We start from the raw sequence: 27,691 nt of genomic DNA, 5'->3' as shown, positions 1-27,691 counted from the left end.
TGTGTTTATCATAAAATTATCAAAACCTCTTAATCACTTGAACGTTGTTATCAAATGCACTATTGTGACTAAAACACCCAATTCAACAACATACTTCGATACATATGATGTGTAATTACAATGCACATCTCCCGGAGCATCGTTTTGCTGGTATGTAATGCTGTACAAATTAGTTGACTCACAGCAAAAAAAAATCTTGTTTGTTGCAAATTTGCCGCAACAATACAATCATTTCAACATAAACAAATATGTACCCTTTGTTCCTATAGTAATGAAGCCTGTTGGCATCGATTCTACAAATATTAGAAAGTTTTGTACTCAGCAATCCAGCAATATATAAAGAAATATATATATATCATAGTTGCATGTGTAATGTTTATTAAAATTGTGTTATAGCGAGGTGTTTATTCGAGATACAAACTACAAAAATGACACAATGTGCGAATAAACCACGAGAGACGAGGGTAAAAGAAAAAAGGCGGCAATTTGTCCGGTTCGCTATAGGAGCGAAAACGCATTGAGAGAGGCCGCTACAGTGTCATAATTTGTAAATTTCTCGGAACCGTCAAATACTTTCAGCATTGATGACCAGACGAGGCAATCAGTCTGGTAACTACCAAACAATCAAAGGCCACTACATCATTTTTGAAGGGAGTTTTGTCAGAATAAATAGGAAAATACCTCCTTTTCACTGCCAGTCAATAATATTTACAGTATGTTGTATCTATTCCACTGCGCCCATTCTGTTCTCCTCTTTGAGTATTTTCCTCGTTATTCTGTTCACAAAATTGTCGTTAACTAGCAAGGGTGTCATTATAGCATTGTAATGTTTGGTAATCTTCATCCGAAAATTCGGTTAACAACGAATTTAGTAAATAACATCTTAAAATACACCTCGATGACAAAGTTTGATGAGTAATCCGAATAAGCATTTATTAATCCTGCAGCACAACCACTGGTTTAATGACACAGAAAATCGCTCAAAACGTGGTCGTAGAATCCAAAAACGTAAGCATGCAAGACTACAAACAGATATCAAACGTAGTTTCATCATCAATTTTGTGCACGCGGCAAAGCAATGAGTGTTTACAGAGGTTAAAGTAGAAAGGGGCTTTTATTACCATTGTATACAATGGTGTGCACACAGCATTTCGAGATATACAATTGCCCCTGCAAGTTTTAACAGCATATATGATAATGATTTCTAGATGGAATATAAAACATTTCTGCAAAGGAGCACCCACAATCAAGGAAAAATTTTGTGTGTGTACGTGCAGTGCTTTAGTGTAATGCAACGTCGTGCAGAGAACGAATGTACAACAAAATCTGTGACAAAAAGCAGAAGTGCAAATAGTGCAAAACTACCACAAATGTATCGGGAAATTCTACCCTAGGAATATGTCACACTGCTTTAACCCCCATGTGCGTGTATTTGAATAAAGATAATCAAAATCCCGCTAAGAATTTACAAGCACAATACACAACAAACCATAATGAATATATTCACCTATATCACGGTTCATATTTGATATCACAACAACAAACTCACATTGTGCTATGGTTAGTACCCGAAATAACAAAGTTTTTCAAGGACAAAACCGTTGGTACAAATTAACGATGATTTGAATATATCGAGTTTCTCCAACGATACAACGGGATTTCATCGGGTTTATGGCGCGGCACTCCCACATGCATTACACGAAAACACCAACGCTTAGGAAATAGGAAACGGGTTGGCATAGTTTGCAGCGTCACGTGATCGGCAAAGAAAGCATGGTGAGGAAACAATTACAGCAGGTTGTTTTATAGCACAGGAAAATAAACAACCTGCTCGCGATCAGCGTATTTTGCTTTTGTAAGACATAAGTTGGGAAGACGCTAAGAAGACCTGATAGAAATCGAAACGTCAAAATCTACGTGAATATTTGCTCAAAAGTCAGTTCTCATGAACATATACTAAAAGTGTATACGCCTCGTGTTTTACGTTAAAACAGCGATTCTTAAAGATCCAGTTGTATGGACAAAAACTGGTGAATATATCAGTTAAGACTTTTGCTTAACAGGGACATAAACGACGACAAAGTAAAATAAAACAGTTTTTTATGCATGACCATTGAAGAATTTTTGTGATCTGTGTCAATTTTAATAATCCTGCACAGTTCAACCGCAAAATGTTTGCGAAACACTGTTTTAAACTATAGTGCATCATCTTTGGATTTCAGTGATTGTTGTGCAATGTAATTTAACAAAACTTGGTTTTTCATTAAATTGACACCCAGCCCGAAATGCGAACCATCGAAGCTGTGCACCAACTTAGTGAATGGTCGATAGTCGAAAAATGGTATTAAATACTGATCGCAGTAATCTCTAATAGCCGGGATATACTTGGAAGTCGCAACATCGTTTTGTCCAAGGTGCAAATAATCGGGCGGTTTTAGCAAACCAATAAGCATTGGCGACATGAAAAATATCTTTGGCCACATAGAAATCGTCGACACGTTCTTGTCTTTATAGAAATCCTGACGGATTTGAACAGCTGGTCCGAGGTACCTTGTGATGACAGCTTTGGCGTCCATGTTCATGTGCATTCCAACCCCAACCAGGACAAGTGTACCTTAAAAGATTAAATGAGATTTATGAAATGTAAGCAAACAAAAAAGTACTTGCCTTCTTTTCCTTTCAACTCATGCATGAGTTTGTGAAACGCCTCAGATTCTAAAAAGCTGTGGAAAACATGGACCTTTGCCGTAAATGTAAGATTTCTTCCTCCACACAGCTTTTCCCTGTACTGCAAATCCTCTATAGAGTTGATGACAGCCCTGCAGTCATCCCAAAAAAAGAATTGTTCTGCGACGCACTTAACTTTTTGCTGCTCCGTCATTTTCTTGCCCCAAGCTCCCCGCTGGATGTCGTCAGTGAGCAACATCATTAAAGCAGCAAACATGTTCCGCATCAATGAATCCCCAACGAAACGTATGTCGCGATAGGGTGATGATTCGATGACGTCACATGCTTGTGGACCTTCATGTTTGGTCCATGAACATCGTCTGTCTTTTGTGTGCCAGTCGGACAGCTCAGCGTATACATATTTTCGTGTGTCGACACAACTGCAAATTGTGTCATAATGAAACGCTTCTTTGTTACAAGTTATAATCAAGAATTTAGTTTGTCCAAATTAACCAACCTCTCACAATCGCATGTTTCCTGCGACGATTTGGTGCAAATGCCATTTTCGTTGTTGTTACAACATGGTTTCTCGCTATTTTTATCGCACCAACTCCCAACTGCTGGCCATCTGCTGCCTGGAACCCTTGCTTGTAAACTTTGTAAACAAATTAAACTTTAGTGTTGTTCGTACACATCAATATACAATTACATGTTTCACCAAATTCATAATATTTAGAATGAACTTATATCTGAAACGGATTAACATAATAATTAATAACCAACCATGCACATTCCTTACTTCTTGTAACCACATTTTCCATCATCGCGCCAAAGATTTTTTAAAATCCCTTTCTTTCGCCAGTACATCTGGTGTGTGCTGTCGAAACTAGAGATATTTGCTTCAATTCTTTGTTTCCATTCTCCGACAGTCAAGTTGTGCAGCATATTTTCACATTGCTTTACATTCAACTTCGTTTCTTCATTTGAATTTTTCTTAGTGCTGATCTGTCCGTAGAACTTTAAAATGTCAATTACTGTCCAGCCACTGGTTGCTCCTATCCAGAACAGAAAGGCACACAACAATAAGATTGACACTCTGAGAATCTGTTTATTCACTCGCGGCATGTCTCTGGAGAATAATATACCGAGGATGAGATAATTTACGTACAATTATTTTACAGAAAGCGTTTACATGCGGTAGACACGGTACGTACTCCTGGTTGTGGCAATCTGGACTAAATACTTTCATCGTTTACATTGAACTTAGGCATTTATTAAAAAAGGCTGGTGTACCAGTATATAGCCTATCAGTGTCAAGAGTAAACTAATATTGATTTGGTTGCAGCAGTCTGTTGTCACTCTCTTGACTTAATCTGCGTTTAATGTGTATTATCCTCACAAAGCTCTGCCATTCGATTGCACGGCTCTTGTGTAAGTAGACCTAACTGTTCGTCCTTGTCTGAAGCAATAAACACACTTTATATGAACAGCCGAGTCAATAGAGCGTGGGCCCAGGATACACATGTAGTTTTATTTTGTTTGTTCTTGGAACATTTTTGTAAGCTTTTTGCTGACGTTTTTTCTAGAAATACCTTTTGTTTCGCTTGGCAGGGCGTTTAAATCTGTCCAAAAAATATGTTAAAAATTATAGGATCGTAACATGTTTTACAACCATGGGGGCGACAGTGGAGACAGAAAACCCAGGTATATGTTTTTGCAATATTGATAACGTTTTTCTGTACAGGAAAGCCAAAGCTATAATGCTGTTAATCATCCTTGGTAGACGTTTCGAACAATGCTGCGTTCATCATTAATGCATTTTAGAAATGAGCTACATCAACAAAGCACTGAGGTGGGCAGCCAACTGAATGACCAGAAAAACTCATAGTAACACGCCAGTCACATTACATGACAACAACTACACAAGATCTCGGCAGTGACGTCATTATTTCAGATGTGTCGAGCTGCAGTAAGGACCTTTATGTTAAATACGCACAATGGTTTGGAACTGTAGTTTATGTTCAGAGCACGTTAATTGATTGCAACGATTGAGAAGCTGTTGCTTGTCTTTAAAGCTGAAGAGTTTGGAAAGAGACGTGGTGCCATGGATCATGCGCAGTTTGATGGGGAAGATACTGCGTCTATTAATAAAGTGTAATAGTTCACGCCGTATGTCATTGTTTACCGAGCCAAGAAAGGGCACTCGGAAAACAATGAACTTGGGTTATACGGGACGCGAAGGTGTCAAGAGGCTGTCGTTCACAGCGGCATGTCGGAGGTTGAGGTAACGCCTAATGCAAGTTGAAATGAATGGGGATGGAAAACCATTATAAGCATGCAAAAAATGTTGCAGAACTAAGGTAGTGTTGTGTTTAAATTTTCAAAATCTCTTAATCGCTTGAACGTTACCAAATGCACAATCGCGACTAAAGCACCCAAATTAACAACATACCTCGATGCATGCGATATGTAGTTACAATGCACATCTCCCGGCGCCCCGTTTTGCTGGTACATAATGCTGTACAAATTAATTGACTCACAACAACGAAATTCTTGTTTGTTGCAATTTTGCCGCAACAATATAATATTCCAGCAATATATAAAGAAATATATGTAACATGGTACCATGTGTAATTTTTATTAAATTTGTGTTGTAGCGAGGTGTTTATTCGAGATACAAACTACAACAATGACACAATGTGCGAATAAACCACGAGAGACGAGGGTAAAAGAAAAAAGGCGGCAATTTGTCCGGTTCGCTATAGGAGCGCAAACGCAGAGAGAGAGGCCGCTACAGTGTTATAATATGTAAAGTTCTCACACTGTAAATCAAACAGTATCGTAGTCACCACCCACAAGGGTGGTCCCACTAAAACACGCTTATGTTGGCGGTTTCCACCTTAACCGGAAACAAAGCGTGTGTGTTTCCACCATGCTGAACGTCGACCAGGATGCCTTTTTTCCACCCCCGCCCCCCGGGTAACAAACACCACGTCACTAATTTAACGAACGTCATTTATTTGCTCCCAAAAAGGACTCATCGTATTTTGTTCAAAACGCGTTGCACAGGCGTGCTAACGTTTTCCTCTGCTCCTGCCAAGGCCGCCAAGAGTGATAAAGACTTTCGAAGTTTTCTGGGAAATTCAATATCAAACACCCAATAACATGCAAAAACCATCAGTGTAGCAACATTTGCAATTTCAGCGTTGAACAAATAAACCCTTTGAACATATATGCCAATTTAATTTTTTGAAATGACCATACATGGATACGGACTCTCTGGAAGCAATAAATCCTCCTTTTTCTGTGGGAAAGTTGTATTGAAGTGAATTAAAAAATTTTATTAGACTTAGCAAGAAAATACAAACCATGTTATAGACCATGTAATTTTCTGTTTCTTCTTTGAATACTCTTGGAAGAAATAGTAGTGCCAAACTCTTTTCTGTTGGAAGCAAATACATTTTTGAATTAAAAGGATAGGACAGTTTGCATTCATCAGCTAATCATGTTCCAAAATAAGACAAAACATATAAACATCCACAAAATCACTTGTGCTTACCGTCAACCATCCACTTATCTAATTCACATGGTTTGGCAATTTTAGTTAAGTTTCCCAGTTTTTTCCAAATGTTTGGATTCACTTCGTTTAATTTAGCTTGTATATCTGCTTTGAACACTCGTTGTGCTTCTTCCAGAAACTGAAAGACACAATTTTAGTATAATACAAGTAACAATACAACGCTGGCGACATGTTACTCACACATAATGGTAATCTTAAGGCGGAGTACTTTGATATAATGTCTGAAATGCTCAAGTCCCCTTTCTGAACCTCTTTTCTGCGTATGTTGTATGTTCTGGACATTCTGTCTTGCAATATATCAAGATTTTTGTCCTTTTTTTTAAGTTCAGCATCCAAGACTTTTATGTGCAGTTTGATACTTGTTGCATCCTCCATACAATCAGATGCCTGCGAAATTTCAAACCTTGCCTTAGTGCATAATACATTAAACCAAACTACCTACCACAAACACCCGCTTTGCTGATTGCAACTGGTCATTGTCTTTCCTAGCATGAAAACCGTATTTCCTTTTCATGGCTTTCACCGTATCATTGTTATACATGGGTCTTCGCATATCCCTGAACCTTTGTTTAAGACTTACTAGCCATGTACCCTGCATATTATCAAGTTCTTCAATTCAGCCAAAACACTATATATCATATAAAACTTAACTGTAATATCTTTTGTTCCCTTATCTGCCAAGTTTGGATATTTTTTTAATAATGCAATGCAAACAGATTTATATTCAAATGAAGTGGGATATCTGCAACATAAATTAATACTAACTTTATGTGAAAGAATTTTTAATGTACAATAACAAAATATACATACAGTGTATAACAAGCTATTGAGTCAAAAATGATTTGACCGATCTTTTTTCTGGTGTGTGTCGATATTTCTTGGTTTGTCTCCAATATGTCAGAAATGAATGCAGGAAACTTTGGCAAAGAGTGGTGATAACAACCATGATTTACTTGTATCCCCATGTGCCATGCTTTCCTCCGATTCAGACGAAGTATTTAATGGTACAGTACAATCGGATTCATGTTCTCTGTAATTAAAAACAGGGGGTGAATCATTATTATCCCTACCTTGATCAATTTTTAAACTGTCCATAATTTTGTCAGGGATGTCAGTTTTGTTGCATTAAATAATTTTTTTGATACTGTTAAATACAACTAGGTACTTACAAGCCATACTGAAAATCTAAACAAGAAACACAGGGTTAATGCTGTACATATGCATTTATCATTTTTATGCCTATCGTTGCAAAAGTGTGTGCCTGAGACGAATAACTTTTTTATCACCTATGTCAAATAAATCCAGGGGATGATAATTTAATTCAAAACCGGGTTGCAGAAATACCTATGTAGGAGTGCAAATGTTTGTCAAAACTTTTGGCAAGTACATATACACAAACTATTACCACATATTCATGAGAAATAATAATATCCCTGATTTGGCCAAAAACAGGTAATTCATTATTTATGTCAAGCAAAAAAACATTTCCATGCACATACTTTGCACCATTTATATGGGCACTTGTGGCAGAATACAGAACGGTATCTGCGCAGTGAGGTGCCAAAGACAAAAGTGGTTACATTTGTATCAAAATTCTCCAAATTAGTAACAGTCTGATTACCAAATTCATTGACTTCTGCTATGCATGCTCCACTAAAATGTTCGTAACACTTTCCATACTGCAATCTTTGTGCAACTGTCAAACAAATGTTTTTAAAGTTTTGTGACTCAAGAAATGAACAATAAAATTCACCAACCAACACTTTTAAGTGATTCACATGCATTACATCGATTTTAGGTGCAAAAACAAGTTCCATTATTTCTGCCAAAAGAGAATACAATTTCCATGCTTTGTCTCCTTCTGGAACAAGATGTCCCACAACAAGTGGGATTAGCCTAAACAAGCACCATGTCTCACTTGCACACATTGAAAACTTTCCATTAACATGAACAACTTGTCCTGGTAGACTCCTCGGTTTATTTTTGTAGTCTGTTGGTCCATATGGAAAGCAACTAAGCTTTTCATTTAATTCACTGATAGAACAAATTTTCTTTGAAGACAAGTGTCTAAATAGATATTGCAAAAAATACTGCTGTACACCTTCCATGCAGTCATGCATGATATCTGGTGGCAAAGATGTAACAGGGGAAAAACCAATTACTGATGAAATTGCACAACTTTCAAGTACACCATATACACAAGACAGTGTGCTGTCCATTTCAACACCACTAACATGTTGTGCATGTGTGGTGGGATTTCTTAAAACAAAATCTTCTTCACAAGTTTTTTGTTTTATTTCGCTATGCAAGCACATACAAAAGCTGCATATTCGGCCGCTACTAAAACATTTTCGAAATCCGCCAAGTTCATGAGCTCCAAGGTTATCAGCAGACAATGTTGCTATAGTACCATATAGTGTATGTGCACCATCACATGTCACAATCCCTTTCTCTTGCAAAAACTGTAAATCTTTTATAACAGGTTTAAGAGCAGTATGATAACCAATTGTTTTCAGCTTCTTAGATTCAATGAGAAGAGCCAAAAATATGTTTTTTAAGCCAGCACTATGTTTTACACCAATGTTCCCCACATAATAATAAAACACAGTAAGCTTGTGCTTTGTTTTTGAAGAACCTAGTGGATTACAAACTTCCAGTTCATCACAATAAAAATGGAGTCGCAACAAGTCTCGGTTGCCCCTGAAATATGATTTTGTACAAAAATATTCACCGTCTGTAAAATCAGAAAGAACATTTGTCTGTGATGCACATGACCTGTTATTCGACAAAACTGCCTGCAGCACATCTTGCTGGTTTAAATAATTCAACAAAGATTTTATTATTGGTACATATTGAAAAGTTATGTCATTATCAGTCTTTACAGTTTCAGGCTGAACCAACCCTAGCTTCTGACAGCACTGCTGAAACATGGATTTGTTCTGTAATTTCTTCCACAGGTCTGGTAAAAAGTTTGGATTTTCCAAATGCTCATTGAATCCAACCTCAGATGTGAAGTGCTTGATTAAATTTTGATGAAAATGGGAAAACAAGGCAGTCATGTCATTTATAATGGTTTCATTGCGTGTTGAGGCAAAGATATAACGCTCTCGTAGTTGCAAACAAAACTTAACAAAATTGCTCACAAACGTTTGCTCCTCCTCACAAACAGGAACGTCAGATAAATTGGGTCCGTGACATTCCACATAATCTGAAATAACTGGCTCTTGCTGATTGATTGATGAATAATTGGAATGCATTCTTAGGAGATGCTTTTCATAGCTCCGTACACTTGAATAAATTAAACCACACTTCGCTATTTTACATTGGTAATTAATAGTCTTTCCATGCTCAAATTTTAAATGGTGAATTAACTTGGTTTGTCCATTGTTTCACAACATTCCAGATATGGGCAAGGTATTCCCTCCATTTTTAAATTAGGCTAAATACACTGTAAAAGTAAGTAAATAACATAAAACATGCAACTAATACATACCCATCTTGACTTGACTTTTTAACAGCGGTTGCACTATACAAATTATAACGACACCAAATCAAACAAGTTTCACGAAAACTGCGTGAAGTGGACGACGTAAATGCGCATGCGCAGTAAATTTTCCCACGACCACGCCGTAACCACAGAAATAATAAATAAAATCAACGGTTGAATGCGACCCACTCTCTGTTTAAATTGGTTTATTTCAGTAATTTAAAATCAAAACAAACCCAAAAAATTAATTTCTATTTGAAAAGTCATTTTGACATACGAGTGAGATTTAGCAGTATATATTTCAACAAGGTTTTACTAAAAAGCCAAATGCACTGACGCCTTGGGTGTATTATAATAAATACTTAATGAACGAAATGAGACATGTTTTCTAAATATTTGGTGAGCGGAATTTTAATTCATTATATCCAATGTTTTGATTAGTGGTGGCCAACTCCACCTTTTGGGTGATGGACGGATGCATGATATACTGATGTAAGGTAAATCGTGGAAATAGTGATACCACATGTGTGTATTTCCACGCATTTGTGGATGTTGCCACGACAACAAAAAACCACCCCTAAATTTCCACCAATATAATTTACAGTGCAGAACCGTCAAATACTTTCAGCATTGATGACCAGACGAGGCAATCAGTCTGGTAACTACCAAAGGATCAAAGGCCACTATATCATTTTCGAAAGGAGTTTTTGTCAGAATAAATAGGAAAATACCTCCTTTTTGCTGTCAGTCAATAATTTTTACAATATGTTGTATCTATTCCACTGCGCCCATTCTATTCTTCGCTTTGAGTATTTTCCTCGTTATTCTGTTCACAAAATTTTCGTTAACTAACAAGGGTGTCATTATAGCATTGTAATGTTTGGTAAACTTCATCCGAAAATTCGGTTAACAACGAATTTAGCAAATAACATCTTAAAATACACCTCGATGACAAAGTTTGATGAGTAATCCGAATAAGCATTTATTAATTCTGCAGCACAACCACTGGTTAAATGACACAGAAAAAAGCTCAAAACGTGGCCGTAGAATCCAAAAACGTAAGCATGCAAGACTACAAACAGATATCAAACGCAGTTTCATCATCAATTTTGTGCACGCGGCAAAGCAATGAGTGTTAGAGGTTAAAGTAGGAAAGGGCTTTCATTACCATTGTTTCATATGCACACAGCATTCCTAGATATACAATTGCCCCTGCAAGTTTTAACAGAATATATGATAATGATTTCTAGATGGAATATAAAACATTTCTGCAAAGGAGCACCCACAATCAAGGAACAATTTTTTGTGTGTACGTGCGTGGAGTGCTTTAGTGTAAAGCAACATCGTGCAGTGAACGAATGAACAACAAAATCTGTGACAAAAAGCAGAAGTGCAAATAGTGCAAAACTACCACAAATGTACAGGGAAATTCTCCCCTTGGAATGTGTCACACTGCTTTAACCCCATGTGAGTGTATTTGAATAATGATGATCAAAATCCCGCTAAGAATCTACAAGCACAATACACAACAAACCATAATGAATATATTCGCCTATATCACGGTTCATATTTGATATCACAACAACAAACTCACATTGTGCTATGGTTAGTACCCGAAATAACAAAGTTTTTCAAGGACAAAACCGTTAGTACAAATTAACGATGATTTGAATATATCGAGTTTCTCCAACGATACAACGGGATTTCATCGGGTTTATGGCGCGGCACTCCCACATGCATTACACGAAAACACCAACGCTTAGGAAATAGGAAACGGGTTAGCACAGTTTGCAGCGTCACGTGATCGGCAAAGAAAACTTGGTGAGGAAACAATTCAGCAGGTTGTTTTATAGCACAGGAAAATAAACAACCTGCTCGCGATCAGGGTATTTTGCTTTTTTAAGATACAAGTTTTGAAAACGCTAAGAAGACCTGATAGGAATCGAAACGTCAAAATCTACGTGAATATTTGCTCAAAAGTCAGTTCTCATGGACATATACTAAAAGTGTATACGCCTCGTGTTTTACGTTAAAACAGCGATTCTTAAAGAGGGCTCAACGGAACATCGCGTGATCCAGTTGTATGGACAAAAACTAGTGAATATATCAGTTAAGACTTTTGCTTAACAGGGACATAAACAACGACAAAGTAAAATAAAACAGTTTTATATGCATGACCATTGAAGAATTTTTGTGATCTGTGTCAATTTTAATAATCCTGCACAGTTCCACCGCAAAATGTTTGCGAAACACTGTTTTAAACTATAGTGCATCATCTTTGGATTTCAGTGATTGTTGTGTAATGTAATTTAACAAAACTTGGTTTTTCATTAAATTTACACCCAGCCCGAAATGCGAACCATCGAAGCTATGCACCAACTTAGTGAGTGGTCGATAGTCGAAAAATGGTATCAAATACTGATCGCAGTAATCTCTAATAGCCGGGATATACTTGGAAGTTGCAACATCGTTTTGTCCAAGGTGCAAATAATCGGGCGGTTTTAGCAAACCAATAAGCATTGGCGACATGAAAAATATCTTTGGCCACATAGAAATCGTCGACACGTTCTTGTCTTTATAGAAATCCTGACGGATTTGAACAGCTGGTCCGAGGTACCTTGTGATGACAGCTTTGGCGTCCATGTTCATGTGCATTCCAACCCCGACCAGAACAAGTGTGCCTTAAAAGATTAAATGAGATTTATGAAATGTAAGCAAACAAAAAAGTACTTACCTTCTTTTCCTTTCAACTCATGCATGAGTTTGTGAAACGCCTCAGATTCTAAAAAGCTGTGGAAAACATGGACCTTTGCCGTAAATGTAAGATTTCTTCCTCCACACAGCTTTTCCCTGTACTGCAAATCCTCTATAGAGTTGATGACAGCCCTGCAGTCATCCCAAAAAAAGAATTGTTCTGCCACACACTTAACTTTTTGCTGCTCCGTCATTTTCTTGCCCCAAGCTCCCCGCTGGATGTCGTCAGTGAGCAACATCATTAAACTAGCAAACATGTTCCGCATCAATGAATCCCCAACGAAACGTATGTCGTGATAGGGTGATGATTCGATGACGTCACATGCTTGTGGACCTTCATGTTTGGTCCATGAACATCGTCTGTCTTTTGTGTGCCAGTCGGACAGCTCAGCGTATACATATTTTCGTGTGTCGACACAACTGCAAATTGTGTCATAATGAAACGCTTCTTTGTTACAAGTTATAATCAAGAATTTAGTTTGTCCAAATTAACCAACCTCTCACAATCGCACGTTTCCTGCGACGATTTGGAGCAAATGCCATTTTCGTTGTTGTTACAACATGGTTTCTCGCTATTTTTATCGCACCAACTTCCAACTGCTGGCCATCTGCTGCCTGGAACCCTTGCTTGTAAACTTTGCGAGCAAACAAACTGTAGTGTTGTTCGTACATATCAATATACAATTACATGTTTTCGCCAATTCATAATAATTAGAATGAACTTATATCTCAAATGGATTATCACAATAATTATTAACCAACCATACACATTACTTACTTCTTGTAACCACATTTTCCATCATCGCGCCAAAGGTTTTTTAAAATCCCTTTCTTTCGCCAATACATTTGGTGTGTGCTGTCGAAACTAGAGATATTTGCTTCAAGTCTTTGTTTCCATTCTCCGACAGTCAAGTTGTGCAGCATATTTTCACATTGCTTTACATTCAGCTTCGTTTCTTCATTTGAATTTTTCTTAGTGCTGATCTGTCCGTAGAACTTTAAAATGTCAGTTACAGTCCAGCCACTGGTTGCTCCTATCCAGAACAGAAATGCAAAGAATAAAAAGATTGACACCCTAAGAATCTGTTTATTCACACGCGGCATGTCTCTGGAGAATAATATACAGAGGATACCATAATTTACGTACAAATATTTTACATGAATCTTTTGCATGTGGTAGTGACAGTTGGATCAATCCAGAGTTTTCGATCCAAATAACTTTTTCTGAAACAAGAAACTGTATGTTTGGTTCTCGTGCGGCTTCATGGTATGTACCCCTGGTTTTGGCAATCTGGACTACTTACCTTTATCGTTTACATTAAAATAGACGCTTCTAGTTGCAAAATCTATCAGTATTAAGTGTGAATAATGTATTAAAATCCTAACACAGCGATCTTTAGACAGCTCAGATCGATTTATTGAGAGAAAAATATATTTCGCCTAAAACGGCGAATATTAATTTAATGTTATTAATATTAATTTTTATTTATTTTTAGCTTGCGTAACCTTTTTGCGTTAGATTCTTGACTTTTTCCTTTCTGTTTTTACTTTTTGGCAGTTTTGGTAAATGGAGAAACTGATGATGCCGTTTTAGTCGAAATATATTTTTCTCTCAATAATTCGATCTGAGCTGTCTAAAGATCGCTGTGTTGGGATTTTAATACATTATTATTGATACGGTGTGCGATCGACAGCCTGCCAGGGGCCTTTGGTTTTTTGATCCAGTTTTGATTTACTAATCACATATTAAGTGTGAACTAATTTTGTTTTGGTTGCAGCAGTCTGTTTCCATTCTTATCTGCATTTCACCTTACAAAGCTCTACCTTTCGATTGAACATGGCACCTCTTTCGATTGAACATGACACCTCAGAGAAAAAATCTTCTCGGATATTTGTCGTAGACCTACCTGTTCATCCTCTACTGGAGCAATAAATTGGTGTGATTAGTTTATTTCATAGAGCATGACAAGGTTTTCGAAGTTTTTCAACAATGAGGCGACAGTGGCGATCGTAGTCCATGTTTTCGCCATATTGATGACATTGTGTTTATCATAAAATTATCAAAACCTCTTAATCACTTGAACGTTGTTATCAAATGCACTATTGTGACTAAAACACCCAATTCAACAACATACTTCGATACATATGATGTGTAATTACAATGCACATCTCCCGGAGCATCGTTTTGCTGGTATGTAATGCTGTACAAATTAGTTGACTCACAGCAAAAAAAAATCTTGTTTGTTGCAAATTTGCCGCAACAATACAATCATTTCAACATAAACAAATATGTACCCTTTGTTCCTATAGTAATGAAGCCTGTTGGCATCGATTCTACAAATATTAGAAAGTTTTGTACTCAGCAATCCAGCAATATATAAAGAAATATATATATATCATAGTTGCATGTGTAATTTTTATTAAAATTGTGTTATAGCGAGGTGTTTATTCGAGATACAAACTACAACAATGACACAATGTGCGAATAAACCAGGAGAGACGAGGGTAAAAGAAAAAAGGCGGCAATTTGTCCGGTTCGCTATAGGAACGCAAACGCAGTGAGAGAGGCCGCTACAGTGTCATAATTTGTAAATTTCTCGGAACCGTCAAATACTTTTAGCATTGATGCCCAGACGAGGCAATCAGTCTGGTAACTACCTAAGGATCAAAAGCCACTATATTATTGTCAAAGGGAGTTTTTGTCAGAATAAATAAGAAAATACTTACTTTTTGCTGTCAGTCAATAATTTTCACAGTATGTTGTATCTATTCCACTGCACCCATCCCATTTTCATCTTTCAGTATTTTCCTGATTATTCTGTTCTCAAAATTTTCGTTAACTTGCAAGGGTGTCATTATAGCATTGGAATCTTTGGTAAGCTTCATCCGAAACGTCGGTTAACAACGAATTTAGTGAATAACATCACGAAATAAACCTCGATGGCAAAGTTTGATGAGTAATCTGAATAAGTATTTATTAATCCTGCTGCACAACCACTGGATCAATGACACAGAAAATAGCTTAACACGTGGCCGTAGAATGCGAAAACCTAAGCATGCAAGACTACACACAGATATAACATAGTTTCATGATCAATTTTGTGCACGCGGCAAAGCAATAAGTTTTTACAGAGGTTCAAGTAGAAAGGGCTTTTATTACCATTATTTACAATGGTGTGCACACAGCATTCCTAGATATACAATTGCCCCTGCAAGTTTTAACAGAATTTATGATAATGATTTATAGCTGGAATATAAAACATTTCTACAAAGAAGCACCCACAATCAAAGAACAATTTTTTGTGTGTACGTGTAGTCCAGTGCTTTAGTGTAAAGCAACGTCGTGCAGTGAACGAATGTACAACAAAATCTGTGACAAAAAGCGGAAATTAAAATAGTGCAAAAACAACCACAAATGTATTGGGAAATTCCACCCTAGGAATATGTCACACTGCTTTACCCCCATGTGCGTGTATTTGAATAATGATGATCAAAATCCCGCAAAGAATTTACAAGCACAGTACACAACAAACCATGATGAATATATTCGCCTATATCACGGTTCATATTTGATATCACAACAACAAACTCACATTGTGCTATGGTTAGTACCCGAAATAACAAAGTTTTTCAAGGACAAAACCGTTGGTACAAATTAACGATGATTTGAATATATCGAGTTTCTCCAACGATTCAACGGGATTTCATCGGGTTTATGGCGCGGCACTCCCACATGCACCACACGAAAACACCAACGCTTGGGAAATAGGAAACGGGTTAGCGCAGTTTGCAGCGTCACGTGATCGGCAAAGAAAACATGGTGAGGAAACAATTACAGCAGGTTGTTTTATAGAAAAGGAAAATAAACAACCTGCTCGCGATCAGCGTATTTTGCTTTTGTAAGACATAAGTTGGGAAAACGCTAAGAAGACCTGATAGAAATCGAAACGTCAAAATCTACGTGAATATTTGCTCAAAAGTCAGTTCGCATGAACATATACTAAAAGTGTATACGCCTCGTGTTTTACGTTAAAACAGCGATTCTTAAAGAGGGCTCAATGGATCATCGCGTGATCCAGTTGTAGACAAAAACTGGTGAATATATCAGTTAAGACTTTTGCTCTACAAGGACATAAACGACGACAAACCATTGAAGAATTTTTGTGATCTGAGTCAATTTTAACAATCCTGCACAGTTCCACCGCAAAATGTTTGCGAAACACTGTTTTAAACTATAGTGCATCATCTTTGGATTTCAGTGATTGTTGTGCAATGTAATTTAACAAAACTTGGTTTTTCATTAAATTGACACCCAGCCCGAAATGCGAACCATCGAAGCTGTGCACCAACTTAGTGAGTGGTCGATAGTCGAAAAATGGTATCAAATACTGATCGCAGTAATCTCTAATAGCCGGGATATACTTGGAAGTTGCAACATCGTTTTGTCCAAGGTGCAAATAATCGGGCGGTTTTAGCAAACCAATAAGCATTGGCGACATGAAAAATATCTTTGGCCACATAGAAATCGTCGTCACGTTCTTGTCTTTATAGAAATCCTGACGGATTTGAACAGCTGGTCCGAGGTACTTTGTGATGACAGCTTTGGCGTCCATGTTCATGTGCATTCCAACCCCAACCAGGACAAGTGTACCTTAAAAGATTACATGAGATATATAAAATGTAAGCAAATAAAAAAATTCACCTTCTTTTCCTTTCAACTCATGCATGAGTTTGTGAAACGCCTCAGTTTCTAGAAAGCTGTGGAAATGATGGACCTTTGCTGTAAATTTAAGATTTCTTCCTCCACACAGTTTTTCCCTGTACTGCAAATCCACTATAGAGTTTATGACAGCCCTGCAGTCATCCCAAAAAAAGAATTGTTCAGCGACACACTTAGCTTTTTGCTCCTCCGTCATTTTCTTGCCCCAAGCTCCCCGCTGGATGTCGTCAGTGAGCAACATCATTAAACTAGCAAACATGTTTCGCATCAAAGAATCCCCAACGAAACGTATGTCGCGATAGGGTGATGATTCGATGACGTCACATGCTTGTTGACCTTTATGTTTGGTCCATGAACATCGTCTGTCTTTTGTGTGCCAGTCGGACAGCTCAGCGTATACATATTTTCGTGTGTCGACACAACTGCAAAGTGTGGTTTAATAAAACGCTTCTCTGTTACTTACCAAATCGCTTATGTGTTTTATAGCGTTATGTACGCTTAACTTTTTGCAAAAAACCGTTGATTGATGTTAGTGAAAGGAAGTTGTTTTTATGAGTGCTAAAATTACTACACCGTTTTACAAAGCAGGCAATAGTATGCGGCTGGTGTTATATATGTTGGTTTTAATGGCCATAGCTAAATTTCGTTCAAGAGTTTTGTTTTTCCAAACTAACCAACCTCTCACAATCGCACGTTTCCTGCGACGATTTTGAGCAAATGCCATTTTCGTTGTTGTTACAACATGGTTTCTCGCTATTTTTATCGCACCAACTTCCAACTGCTGGCCATCTGCTGCCTAGAACCCTTGCCTGTAAACTTTGTAAACAAATTAAACTTTAGTTTGTCCGTACACAGATACGAGCATGTATTTAGAAGCTGCGCAGTCGAATGATCCTGCCAATCATGCCATTGCATGAAATATTACTGCGTACCTTGTAGGATGCCTAATACCATTTACAAGGAAGAGCATGTTGTATGGTTTAAAGGAAGAGCATGTTGTTAATACTGCGTACGTTATGGTTAATTTAGTAAGTGCTCACTATCACAATTTCAGTGTGGTTTGAATTAGAATAAATTTAACACAATTAAGAACATATATTAAATTTCAAATATTTTAATCTTTGGAAAGTACTTAATATGTCTAACATAGACGACCATGGCAATTAATAACTAACCATACATATTACTTACTTTTTGTAACCACATTTTCCATCATCGCGCCAAAGGTTTTTTAAAATCCCTTTCTTTCGCCAATACATCTGGTGTGTGCTGTCGAAACTAGAGATATTTGCTTCAAGTCTTTCTTTCCATTCTCCGACAGTCAAGTTGTGCAGCATATTTTCACATTGCTTTACGTTCAGCTTCGCGTCCTCATTTGAATGTTTCCGAGTGTTCTGTCCGTGGAATTCCGACATGTTGGTCATTGTTTTCCAACTCCTGTTAGTTCCTCCCCATAACAGTAATGCACAGATAACTACGGTTGCCACCCCAAATATTTGTAATTTTCTAATTGTAGCCATTTCTCTGCAGAGTGGATTCCCAGCAAGCTGAGAAAGAAAATATGATTAGTTCACGCAAACCTCATGTGTGACCGTGGCGCGATTGGCAATGGCAAATTCAAATCACTTTTTGTTAACATTCTGACGGCCCCACCATTATTCTTGTTCAAGCCCTTGCTCTGGGAACCTAAACTCCTTCATTTCATCTTTTACTTTGTGCTGAGTGGTTAGTTGGCGTCGTTCAAGCGGTATTTTGCTGTTCTAAACCTGCGTTGTTATTTACATGTTTAACCGTTTCAGCACTGTCGCCCAATGCAGTTGACAGCTGCAGGAAGTGCTGTGGTCAATTTCCTGACAAAATATGTTTCAAACACTCTCAAACAGACCTGTACTACCTCGAGAGCGAGACCATTATACGTAGTTAGAGAAAAACTATTAGGATCGCAACGATTTACAGTTTTGTTGGTCGTAAACAACACAAAATATATTATTGCTAAATGCATTCAGCACCAATAGCACTCAGCCGTTTTGCTACTAAGTGATGCTTTTGGCCAGATTGGAAACTGAGTGCTGATCCCTGTATTTTCTAATGCCCATATGTACCTACCCCTTTTCTGAAAACAAGCATTATTTCCTTTCTAGGAGACCAAAACATTATGACAACGAATAGAAGGCTCGTCAGTGTCAAAACCTGTGCTTAAAAATCTCTGGAAAAACTCAATTAAAGAACAACAACACAATACTTTAAATTTTCCTTTTCATAAAAGGGTTTTTAAAAAAAACTGTGCCGTCTTTATGCGGCTTCCAATAAATAGAAAGGCTTGCTTCGACGCAAGATACGTACAGTGGTGGTGACTATGTAATTTATGATACACAACTACATAAGACCGGAGATGAAAACTATTCATCAACAGAATGACACCGTTTGTTTTGTTTAGGACAGTGATGTCAGTAACCGGACTTAATCGATATCAATATCGGGTTATAATTTCAAAATTCCTATGCTAGAACAGGGTGGTGGTTGATGACACACGTCATCAGTAAAAGAGACCTTTAACAAAACTAGGTACTGATGAGAAGGCGGTCGATCATCTCAATTCATATAATTACGTTATTGCTGAAGCGAACAAACTGCACTGATTTTGTTACTCAATCTAATCACACTGATTCTGTTTCCTTGCGGTTGTATCCTATAATCTCTGTAATATTTGAGAGCGCCAAAAAGTGCTGTCGTTAGTGTGCATCATAAAAACGCAACATATGCTAAATCCGCTGAACATGCGTGCTATGACTGGAAACAACGCAGGAAGACGAAAACCGCTTGCGTCGCACAACATATACAGTATACGGTGTATACAGTATGTACACCCACCTAAAACCTGAGACGAATTTGTTTCTTATATTTGCCAGCAAAGAATAAGACACATCATAGCAAGTTTTGTTGCTTTATTATGCCCCAAAATATGGACTCTTAGTCGGCAATATAAAAAATCTTACGAAAAAAAACGGTAGATTCACAAGGCACTAGCCTATGGTTTAGTAGCCTGAACGTGATAGGCATATAGGCTAATTTCCAAACGAAAGACCTGCGTGACGTACCACAGGCATAACCCACCTGGGGTTGGATTTATTCGCTACCTAATGTTTTAAATTGTAATGATGGAAAAGTACTTTCGCCCGTGTTCCGCAATTTCTCCCGTTAACCATTCGTAACTTTTGTTTCCCACGTTTGGCTTTGGCCGTTTGATCCGTGATTGATGTTCTCCATTGTTTTATGTCCCGCTGTGTCTTAGCTGTTGCGCCCTTTTGTATTTTTTCGTCGCTTAATTTCTTTGCGCGTGGGTTCGCTACTGTGTTTGTTTTATTTTCTGAAGAAGCCTAGTCGTTTGTACAGGCGAAACGTCAGAAAATACAATCTTTTTTAAACAAAAGGTGTATATTTGTTGCTTTTCACCAGAAGAACGTCAGATTCATAATTCATAATTGGTTATAGTGAGCACACTTAAGGCGGACTTTATAATTTCAGTTATAGCAGCATAAAAGTTCTTTATCAAAACGCTGCAACACACATCATTGAAAGAGACGTTGATCGAAACTAATCAGGAGAAGGCGGTGAGTCATTCCAATGTTACCGAAACGAACAAAATGCACCATTTTTGTTCATCTCTCTCTGCTCACTCTTTGTTTTCTGGCGGCTGTATATGCGATGATTTGAAATCCAAATCTCACTCAACCCTTGTAATAATTTAAATGTTGTAACAAACGCTGCAGCTAGTGCTGTGTATAATTTACGCGATATATGCTAAACGCGTTGGTCTCATAGAACTTCCTGAACGTGTGCTGTTACGCATATGCCAGCAATTACCATGAGGAGAAGCGGCACCAGTACTTGGGCTTCCAATAGTAGTTGCTGGGTATACGGATTTGATGCTTCACCATTGTAATATTACAGAAAATTGTTAGAAAATTGTGTGGTATATGACGATTGTCCGTCAGAAATTGTACCTCAGAAAAATTATTCCATTGTCATGAATGCCGCATCGAACGATCATAAAGGATCATTGTTTGCACCCCGTAATTCAGGTAAAATTCAGGAATGTATCCCCTTGTAAATACGCGAAAGGTAACACCTGATCATGAACTTGAAAAAAATCAGATGTTGTTTTAATTAGATACTGTTCATGGATAATCACGCCAATGTTGGGTATAACTTAATTCGGCTGCAATTGCACAATAACACATATTCACACAATATGGCTCTTCAGAACTTTATTAACAACCAAAACGACCATGTGAGCCCACAAAGATATTGGATGACTGCGGTATACCAGAAAAAGCGTTTGTTGGTATCAATCGCGGTCGATCTCGTCAAGAGGTTCAGTAGAACTACCGCTTGAGTTGGCGCATGGCCGTGATTTTTTTCCTCTGTCCCAGTCTGAGGTGCTGAAAGGGACTACCATGATTTCTTTGTTGATATTGGAATTTTTTCATCCTTCCATTCCGTAAATTAAAGACAATCAACAATAATAATCAAAAGGATAAATCAATCAGTTCTGTTTGTGGTTGTGTGATGTGACCGCCATCACTGCGAGTGAATTCTGGGGTGTGGAACGATAAACAATGGCATAACAAAGCCCATTGGAAAACTGTCCAAATTCTCGAGTGAACCGGTGGATGCTCTTCTGAGATCTGGTGTTATTGATTTTAAGTTGTTGTCAAACACCCGCATTCGGGGGTAAACCGGATCGCAAAATGTGGTCATACCACGTTTCTGACGCATTATTTTTGAAGACTGGTCGCATTGGTCGCAAACATTTTTTCCAGTGTTGAAACGCAAATCTTTTGGTTGCATGGTCAAATTTTCTTCGATTCTGATATCAAGTCAGTTTTTTTAAGCGATGCAAACATGAAAGAATTTATATCGAAGGTAAACGACAATGTCACGCCTTGCTTATGTTAAGTAATAAATATCTGTTGTCTGCATTTGGGTGAATAATTTGCTTTCGGGACAATGGTGATGATAACATTAAAACCATTAGAATCTTTTTAATGAAAAGTTTTGCTGTCAACTGAAATTTGCTGTTTCATATAAACTTGATGCACCGACACTCGACCAAATTAGAAACAAAAAATGCACGTGTCTTTAAGCAGTTTTAAACATAAACGCAGTACAATGAAAATATATCACGATCAGAAGGTATCGGTTTAAAGCCAAGTAAATTAAATCAATATCCAAACAGGAAAGAGGAAAGAATACAGTAAACTAAGTACATCCGTTGAAAAATATAATTGTTGTTCATGTTCAGTGTAGAAACCAGTAGGTTATGTGTATAAGCCATGCGCCGCCCAAGAAAAACGATTTTACAGAAACACATCAGTCAGTTTTTTAATGGGTTGTTTCGGTTTGCGGTACGGGTTCGTGATATGATAAATTGACCATTTCGAAAAACAACAAGCAAGGTGGAATATACATGCAATCAATCCAACAGACATTTGCTTGTAGCGTAAGAACCAGTGAAATTACCGAAGTCAAAGGAGAGTTTAAACCTGTTGCAGAACTTGACTTTAGGAAAATAGAGACAAGGCATAGAGTAACATAACGTTAAGTCTTAATTGCGCATCGCATCTTTTGACATTATTCATTGAGCCCATTTTTACCAATCTGATATTTTTGCCGTTTAGTGTTTCCTGTAGCATTTAATTTGAATCAACAATAACGCCTGAGATCAAACTGAAACAGCCCAAAATTTCGAATGAACAATGCATTCGAGTTTATCGGACAGGAAAGACTGTGACGTTGTTTGTGGTGTAATTCCGCTGTTTACTCTGGGAGCTTTTTTATAGGCTGAAATGTATCAGTTATCATAAATTATTTTCTTTGTTTGTTTCACGCAGATGCGTTAATGCTACAGATATATTTGAGATAAAATAGTTAAATTTTAAAGGAATATTTTTATAAATTCGGGATTCCTCGTCATTTCAATAATGACAGATACTCGTTTTGCAAGTTATGTATGATAGTGTAACATATTTATAGGGTACATTGGTGAGTTAGTCATTACGTTACTGTATAAATATTGTTGAACGCCTGGCATAACGTTTGTGTTTGGTCATGTTTTGCATCCTTAACCGTATGCTATTGTCTACAATGGTGTTTGCCAACTTAACCTAAAGAACGAACTACAGCAGCTAAGCATCAGTACCTATCCTTAAGAAATTGAATTGTTCCTTACCTTACCGATTTGATACGCAAAAGCAGCAAAAATGACATTGCAGAAGTCATGGCTTCAGTTGCTGATACTGGTATCGGTTTTGCTGTATGGGTGGGTAACGTGGAAAACCGCCTATCCCGGAAAACAACAAGCAAGGTGGAACATATATGGCTTTCAAACCTCCAGACATACACACGTAACAGAAGAACCGGTGGTCTGGCCAAAGTCAAAGGAATGTAACAACTTGTTGCAGAACTTGACTGTTGGTAATTGGAGAACAAGGCAAGGAGCAAATTTCTCTAGTTTCGACAGAACACACCAGATGTATTGGAGAAAGAAAGGGATTTTGAAAAACCTTTGGCGCGATGATGGAAAATGTGGTTACAAGAAGTAAGATTTTGTTAAAGGAACGTCAATTTTTTATTTGTTTGCACAAAGGTGGTTAAATGTTTCCCCAAAATCCATGAAAACATTACCAACTGAAACCTGTCTGACGGAAATGCTTCACAATATATTTCTTTACATTAATTTGCTTTCCAGTGATGTAGTAACAAAGCTACAATATCAATTCTGTAGTAAGACACTCAATTATTCTCAATTTATTACTCAATTATTCCGACTGTTAGTTTGCAGGAAAAGATACCGGGCAGCAGGTGGCCAGCGGTTGGAAGCTGGTGCAACAATGACGGATCCAAACCATGTTGCAATAACATACAAGACGGAACTTGCAGCGCTCCAACTAAACAAGCTTGTGATTGTAATAGGTGGATCACAGACTTAACGCTGCGTAGAGTATGCCTATATCTACAAAAACAAACTAAGTCTCATCGCTAAAAAAAATATGTACTTGTGTTTTTGAAGCAAGTTTGGCCTTGAACTGTCTGCATTGTTACTTCAGTAAACTTTGTGATAATACGGTAATTAAAATAATCTTGTGGCAAATCGCTTCCAAAAATCACTTTCTGGAATGTTAAGGATTATTTTAACACTTTGTGTTTTAAACAACATTTAAACAGAATCTGTGAACCTAAATTCATGGCTTGCTTTGTTTTAGTTGCGTCGACATGCGAAAGTACGTGTACGCTGAGCTCTCAGATTGGTACCCGAATGACTATCGGTGCTCGTGGACCAAGTTTGAAAGCGCAGAAGGATGTGACGTCATCGATAAATCGCCTTACCACGACATACGTTTCGTTGGGGATTCACTGATGCGGAACATGTTTGCCGGATTAATGATGTTGCTCAGCAACGACACCAAGCGGGGAGCGTGGGGCAAAAATATGAACGAGGATCAAAAGGCTTTATGTGTGGAGGAGCAATTTTTCTTTTGGGATGGTTGCCGAGCAATAATATCCTCAACCGCGGACTTACTTTATAAGGAAAGGTTGTGCAGTGGTAAAAAGTTGAACTTTACTGCGACCACGCACGTATATTTTAGTATGTCAGAAGCACGGGAGTTTCACAAACTCATGCTTGGGCTGAACGGAAGAATAGGTATGAAACTTTATGTGATGGTCGTTTGTATTAAATATAAATTTGATATCAGCTTTTTTGTGCTGGAAAAGAAATAAACCGTATAAAGGGAATTAACCGTGTTAAGGCTACAGTTTCATGTTTCATAAACAATCACCAAAAGCTCTTCTGACGACAAAAGTATAGTCATTTCGTTTGGATTGTTATAAAAACATGCAACAACCTTTACATTATTGAATTATGTTGCAATGATTGTTGATGTATGACCACCTGAACGCGGAAAGAAATTAACAGATTTTTCATCGCCAGAAAAGCATTTTGTCACTTTCTACATGCCTGGCAGCGTCAGCAACCGATTGTTTACGTTTATAGATTGGATCAATAATTGAAATAGTTGCTGTAGTTGTTCACAGACATGCTTTTCAAAACTTACATGCATTTGGTTCAACAAATCACGCGTTTTCCTTTCTTGTTTATTTGCTTTTTGTTTTAAGGTACTCTTGTCCTGGTTGGGGTTGGAATGCACATGAACATGGACGCCAAAGCCGTCATCACAAGGTACCTCGGACCAGCTGTTCAAATCCGTCAGGATTTCTATAAAGACAAGAACGTTTCGACGATTTCCATGTGGCCAAAGATATTCTTCATGTCGCCCATGCTTATTGGCTTGCTAAAACCTCCAGGTTTTATGAGTCAAAACGACGTATCCACTGCCAAGTACGTTGCAACCATGCATGATTACTGCAACCAACACCAAATTCCATTTTTCGACTATCGACCACTCACTAAGTTGGTACACAGCTTCGATGGTTCGCATTTTGGACTGGGCGTTAATTTAATGAAAAACCAAATTCTTTTGAATTATATTTCGCAAGAATCCCTTACGTAAACTAGAGTCATATGCTTTCGCTAATAACTCATTTCAGTACTGTGTTTACACAACCTGTGCATTTCAAAGGGTTAAATCTGCATGACTACAATAAGCATGCACGTGTGGATTTCTCTGTGCTTTGATATATCATGATATTTGTTCCTTAACTTGTCGAAAACCATCAAAATGAATATTGAGAATAAAATATCGGGGGTGCTCATCTGCCTTTTTTAATATTCTGCAACTAGCTAAAGTCTTTTTGCAAACAAATCTCGCAATCAAAAAGAATATATTTTTTATTTTTGAAGATGGGTCATGTTCTAAAACAGAAAAGATTTAGATTCGGTCGAATTCGAGCGAAATCCGATTACTTAATGACGTCATAAATTTTCATATAACGTCATTTAGTACTCAAAACAAAAAAACTTTAAAACACTTACAAACAGTTTGTAGTTTCGCTTCAGCGACATAAATCCACATATTTTTTTTCTTAACCCTTGAGCTATTCTCGCTAAATTTTTCATTCGTACAATCCAGGCTCTATGTAAAAACCCCAACAGTTATTAAATAGACGGAGATTCGGCCGAATATTGGGATTCGCTCCGGTGCATTATCAGCAGATAAACAATTTTATTAGGCGGGCTAAGTGTTAAGTAACAGCAATGATTCTGGAAGGACAGGCATTTACCATTGTTTCCTGTGCACTTAAAATCCCTTATGTGAACTGAACTAAATAGTTGTTGTCCTCGCACAGGGTAGTATTAAAGTCATAAACAGTTTTCTTGACAGATAGTGAATCATGCGCGTTTGGGCTCAAAGAGCAAAACAAATAAGTTCAAATTCTTGCGCCGTTCCGTTGCATCGAATGGCGTCCTAATCTGTGGTCTTGCAATGTCGGCGTGTTGCTTGTAGCACATTTCCCTTGCCTCAGTTATTGAGGAAATATGCAAAATATCAACAAGAAACAAACTCTACAAAAAAGGAATGTAAATTTGACTTAGCCGCCATTCGATACCGAAGCAATCTGCACCCACTTACTTCCTAATCTGACTGTTGACTCATGGCTAAAGCTTCCTGGAGTAAATGTGACAGATTTGAATGAAAAAAGGAAAATGGTACTTTACAATGAACCATCCCAAGAAACGTGTAACTGTGACAGGTTAGAACAAACTTTTTATTCAAAAAGATAAAAACGGTAAACATCTGTGGCATTTATCTTTTTTGTTTAAGTTTTAATATAAATAGTGTGGTTTGATAAGTATCCATACGATGCACTTGTATAATGCCCAAATAGTCTGACATATACTAATCTGAATATATATATATCCTAACTCTATATTATCTTTTAAGGTGAATTGGCATGAGCAGTTATCTGCACGTCGAACTATCCTTCTGGTGTTCTATGGACCAGAGATGCAAGTGACGTCAATACAACCCGACTAAAGCGTATGACGTCATAAAGCAATCGAAGTTCAATGAAAAACATTTTGTAGGCGGCTCAAATATGCGTAACATGCTCTACAGCGACACCGGGCGGGCGGGAAGAAAAATTGCGTTGCGGCAAACGTTGGAACTGATTTAAATGCATGTATTTCAATTGAAGGACGCTTATTGGTATTTCTATGAAAATTAGTTTTGGTGCTGGGAAATGCCCACCGTGTAGACCTGCATTTTTGCTGAGGGCCTTGAACACAGGATTTCTCCAATCTAATACCCATATAGGGTTTAAATAGCTTTAATGAAAATTTTTTGCCTCGTACACCAATACTTATCTGCAGGTTCATTGCTATGGTCGTAGTCGGTATACACAACTTCAAACTTATTTCATATTATATGCGCAAAAGAGCCATAATAATCAATGAGAGCTGCAGACAGGGTGTATACACGCCTACCAGCTAGCACAGTGCCACATCAACAGCTGCACTGAT

The 27,691-nt window shown here is 37.6% G+C and overlaps 4 protein-coding genes and 1 pseudogene across 4 annotated transcripts; 1 reads left to right on the top strand and 4 right to left on the bottom strand.

Moving 5' to 3' along the window:
• Positions 1-1,521: 1,521 nt before the first annotated feature.
• On the bottom strand, positions 1,522-6,788 carry LOC145895509 (uncharacterized). Its single transcript, XM_082984314.1, has 7 exons — positions 6,690-6,788; positions 6,428-6,634; positions 6,227-6,365; positions 3,467-3,722; positions 3,185-3,322; positions 2,668-3,107; positions 1,522-2,614 (listed from the first exon to the last, which is right to left on the bottom strand). The coding sequence occupies exons 1-7, from the start codon at positions 6,786-6,788 to the stop codon at positions 2,196-2,198; spliced, it is 1,698 nt and encodes a 565-aa protein (XP_082840440.1). The 3' UTR covers positions 1,522-2,195.
• Positions 6,789-7,486: 698 nt separating this feature from the next.
• Positions 7,487-9,674, bottom strand: LOC145895508 (uncharacterized; annotated as a pseudogene).
• A 1,185-nt stretch (positions 9,675-10,859) lies between these two features.
• LOC145894322 (uncharacterized) lies at positions 10,860-13,592 on the bottom strand. The gene is made up of 4 exons (XM_082982870.1): positions 13,267-13,592; positions 12,986-13,123; positions 12,469-12,908; positions 10,860-12,415 (listed from the first exon to the last, which is right to left on the bottom strand). Exons 1-4 carry the CDS (start codon positions 13,590-13,592, stop codon positions 11,997-11,999), a joined length of 1,323 nt encoding a protein of 440 aa, XP_082838996.1. The 3' UTR covers positions 10,860-11,996.
• A 2,031-nt stretch (positions 13,593-15,623) lies between these two features.
• LOC145894321 (uncharacterized) lies at positions 15,624-18,750 on the bottom strand. Its single transcript, XM_082982869.1, has 4 exons — positions 18,400-18,750; positions 17,887-18,024; positions 17,191-17,630; positions 15,624-17,139 (listed from the first exon to the last, which is right to left on the bottom strand). Exons 1-4 carry the CDS (start codon positions 18,726-18,728, stop codon positions 16,721-16,723), a joined length of 1,326 nt encoding a protein of 441 aa, XP_082838995.1. The 5' UTR covers positions 18,729-18,750; the 3' UTR covers positions 15,624-16,720.
• Positions 18,751-23,488: 4,738 nt separating this feature from the next.
• Positions 23,489-25,781, top strand: LOC145895507 (uncharacterized). The gene is made up of 5 exons (XM_082984313.1): positions 23,489-23,530; positions 23,673-23,809; positions 24,046-24,183; positions 24,474-24,913; positions 25,387-25,781. Exons 1-5 carry the CDS (start codon positions 23,489-23,491, stop codon positions 25,779-25,781), a joined length of 1,152 nt encoding a protein of 383 aa, XP_082840439.1.
• Positions 25,782-27,691: the final 1,910 nt, after the last annotated feature.

This window comes from Ascidia mentula, chromosome 3 (genome assembly GCF_947561715.1).
Source record: "Ascidia mentula chromosome 3, kaAscMent1.1, whole genome shotgun sequence".
Lineage (NCBI taxonomy): Eukaryota > Metazoa > Chordata > Ascidiacea > Phlebobranchia > Ascidiidae > Ascidia > Ascidia mentula.
This window is presented reverse-complemented; position numbering and strand designations above follow the sequence as displayed.

Excerpts from the sequence above, each read along its gene's own strand:
- LOC145894322 (XM_082982870.1), bottom strand. The coding sequence starts at position 13,592 with ATGCCGCGTGTGAATAAACAGATTCTTAGGGTGTCAATCTTTTTATTC. Across the intron at positions 13,124-13,266 it reads GGAAAATGTGGTTACAAGAA|TTTACAAGCAAGGGTTCCAG; the intron begins GTAAGTAATGTG and ends TTGCTCGCAAAG. Across the intron at positions 12,416-12,468 it reads TGAGTTGAAAGGAAAAGAAG|GCACACTTGTTCTGGTCGGG; the intron begins GTAAGTACTTTT and ends TAATCTTTTAAG.
- LOC145895507 (XM_082984313.1), top strand. The coding sequence starts at position 23,489 with ATGGCTTCAGTTGCTGATACTGGTATCGGTTTTGCTGTATGG. Across the intron at positions 23,531-23,672 it reads GTATCGGTTTTGCTGTATGG|AACTTGACTGTTGGTAATTG; the intron begins GTGGGTAACGTG and ends AACTTGTTGCAG. Across the intron at positions 23,810-24,045 it reads GGAAAATGTGGTTACAAGAA|TTTGCAGGAAAAGATACCGG; the intron begins GTAAGATTTTGT and ends TCCGACTGTTAG.
- LOC145895509 (XM_082984314.1), bottom strand. The coding sequence starts at position 6,788 with ATGTATAACAATGATACGGTGAAAGCCATGAAAAGGAAATACGGTTTT. Across the intron at positions 6,366-6,427 it reads CCTTAAGATTACCATTATGT|TTTCTGGAAGAAGCACAACG; the intron begins GTGAGTAACATG and ends TGTGTCTTTCAG. Across the intron at positions 3,323-3,466 it reads GGAAAATGTGGTTACAAGAA|TTTACAAGCAAGGGTTCCAG; the intron begins GTAAGGAATGTG and ends TTGTTTACAAAG.
- LOC145894321 (XM_082982869.1), bottom strand. The coding sequence starts at position 18,728 with ATGGCTACAATTAGAAAATTACAAATATTTGGGGTGGCAACCGTAGTT. Across the intron at positions 18,025-18,399 it reads GGAAAATGTGGTTACAAAAA|TTTACAGGCAAGGGTTCTAG; the intron begins GTAAGTAATATG and ends TTGTTTACAAAG. Across the intron at positions 17,631-17,886 it reads GAAACGTGCGATTGTGAGAG|TTGTGTCGACACACGAAAAT; the intron begins GTTGGTTAGTTT and ends CACACTTTGCAG.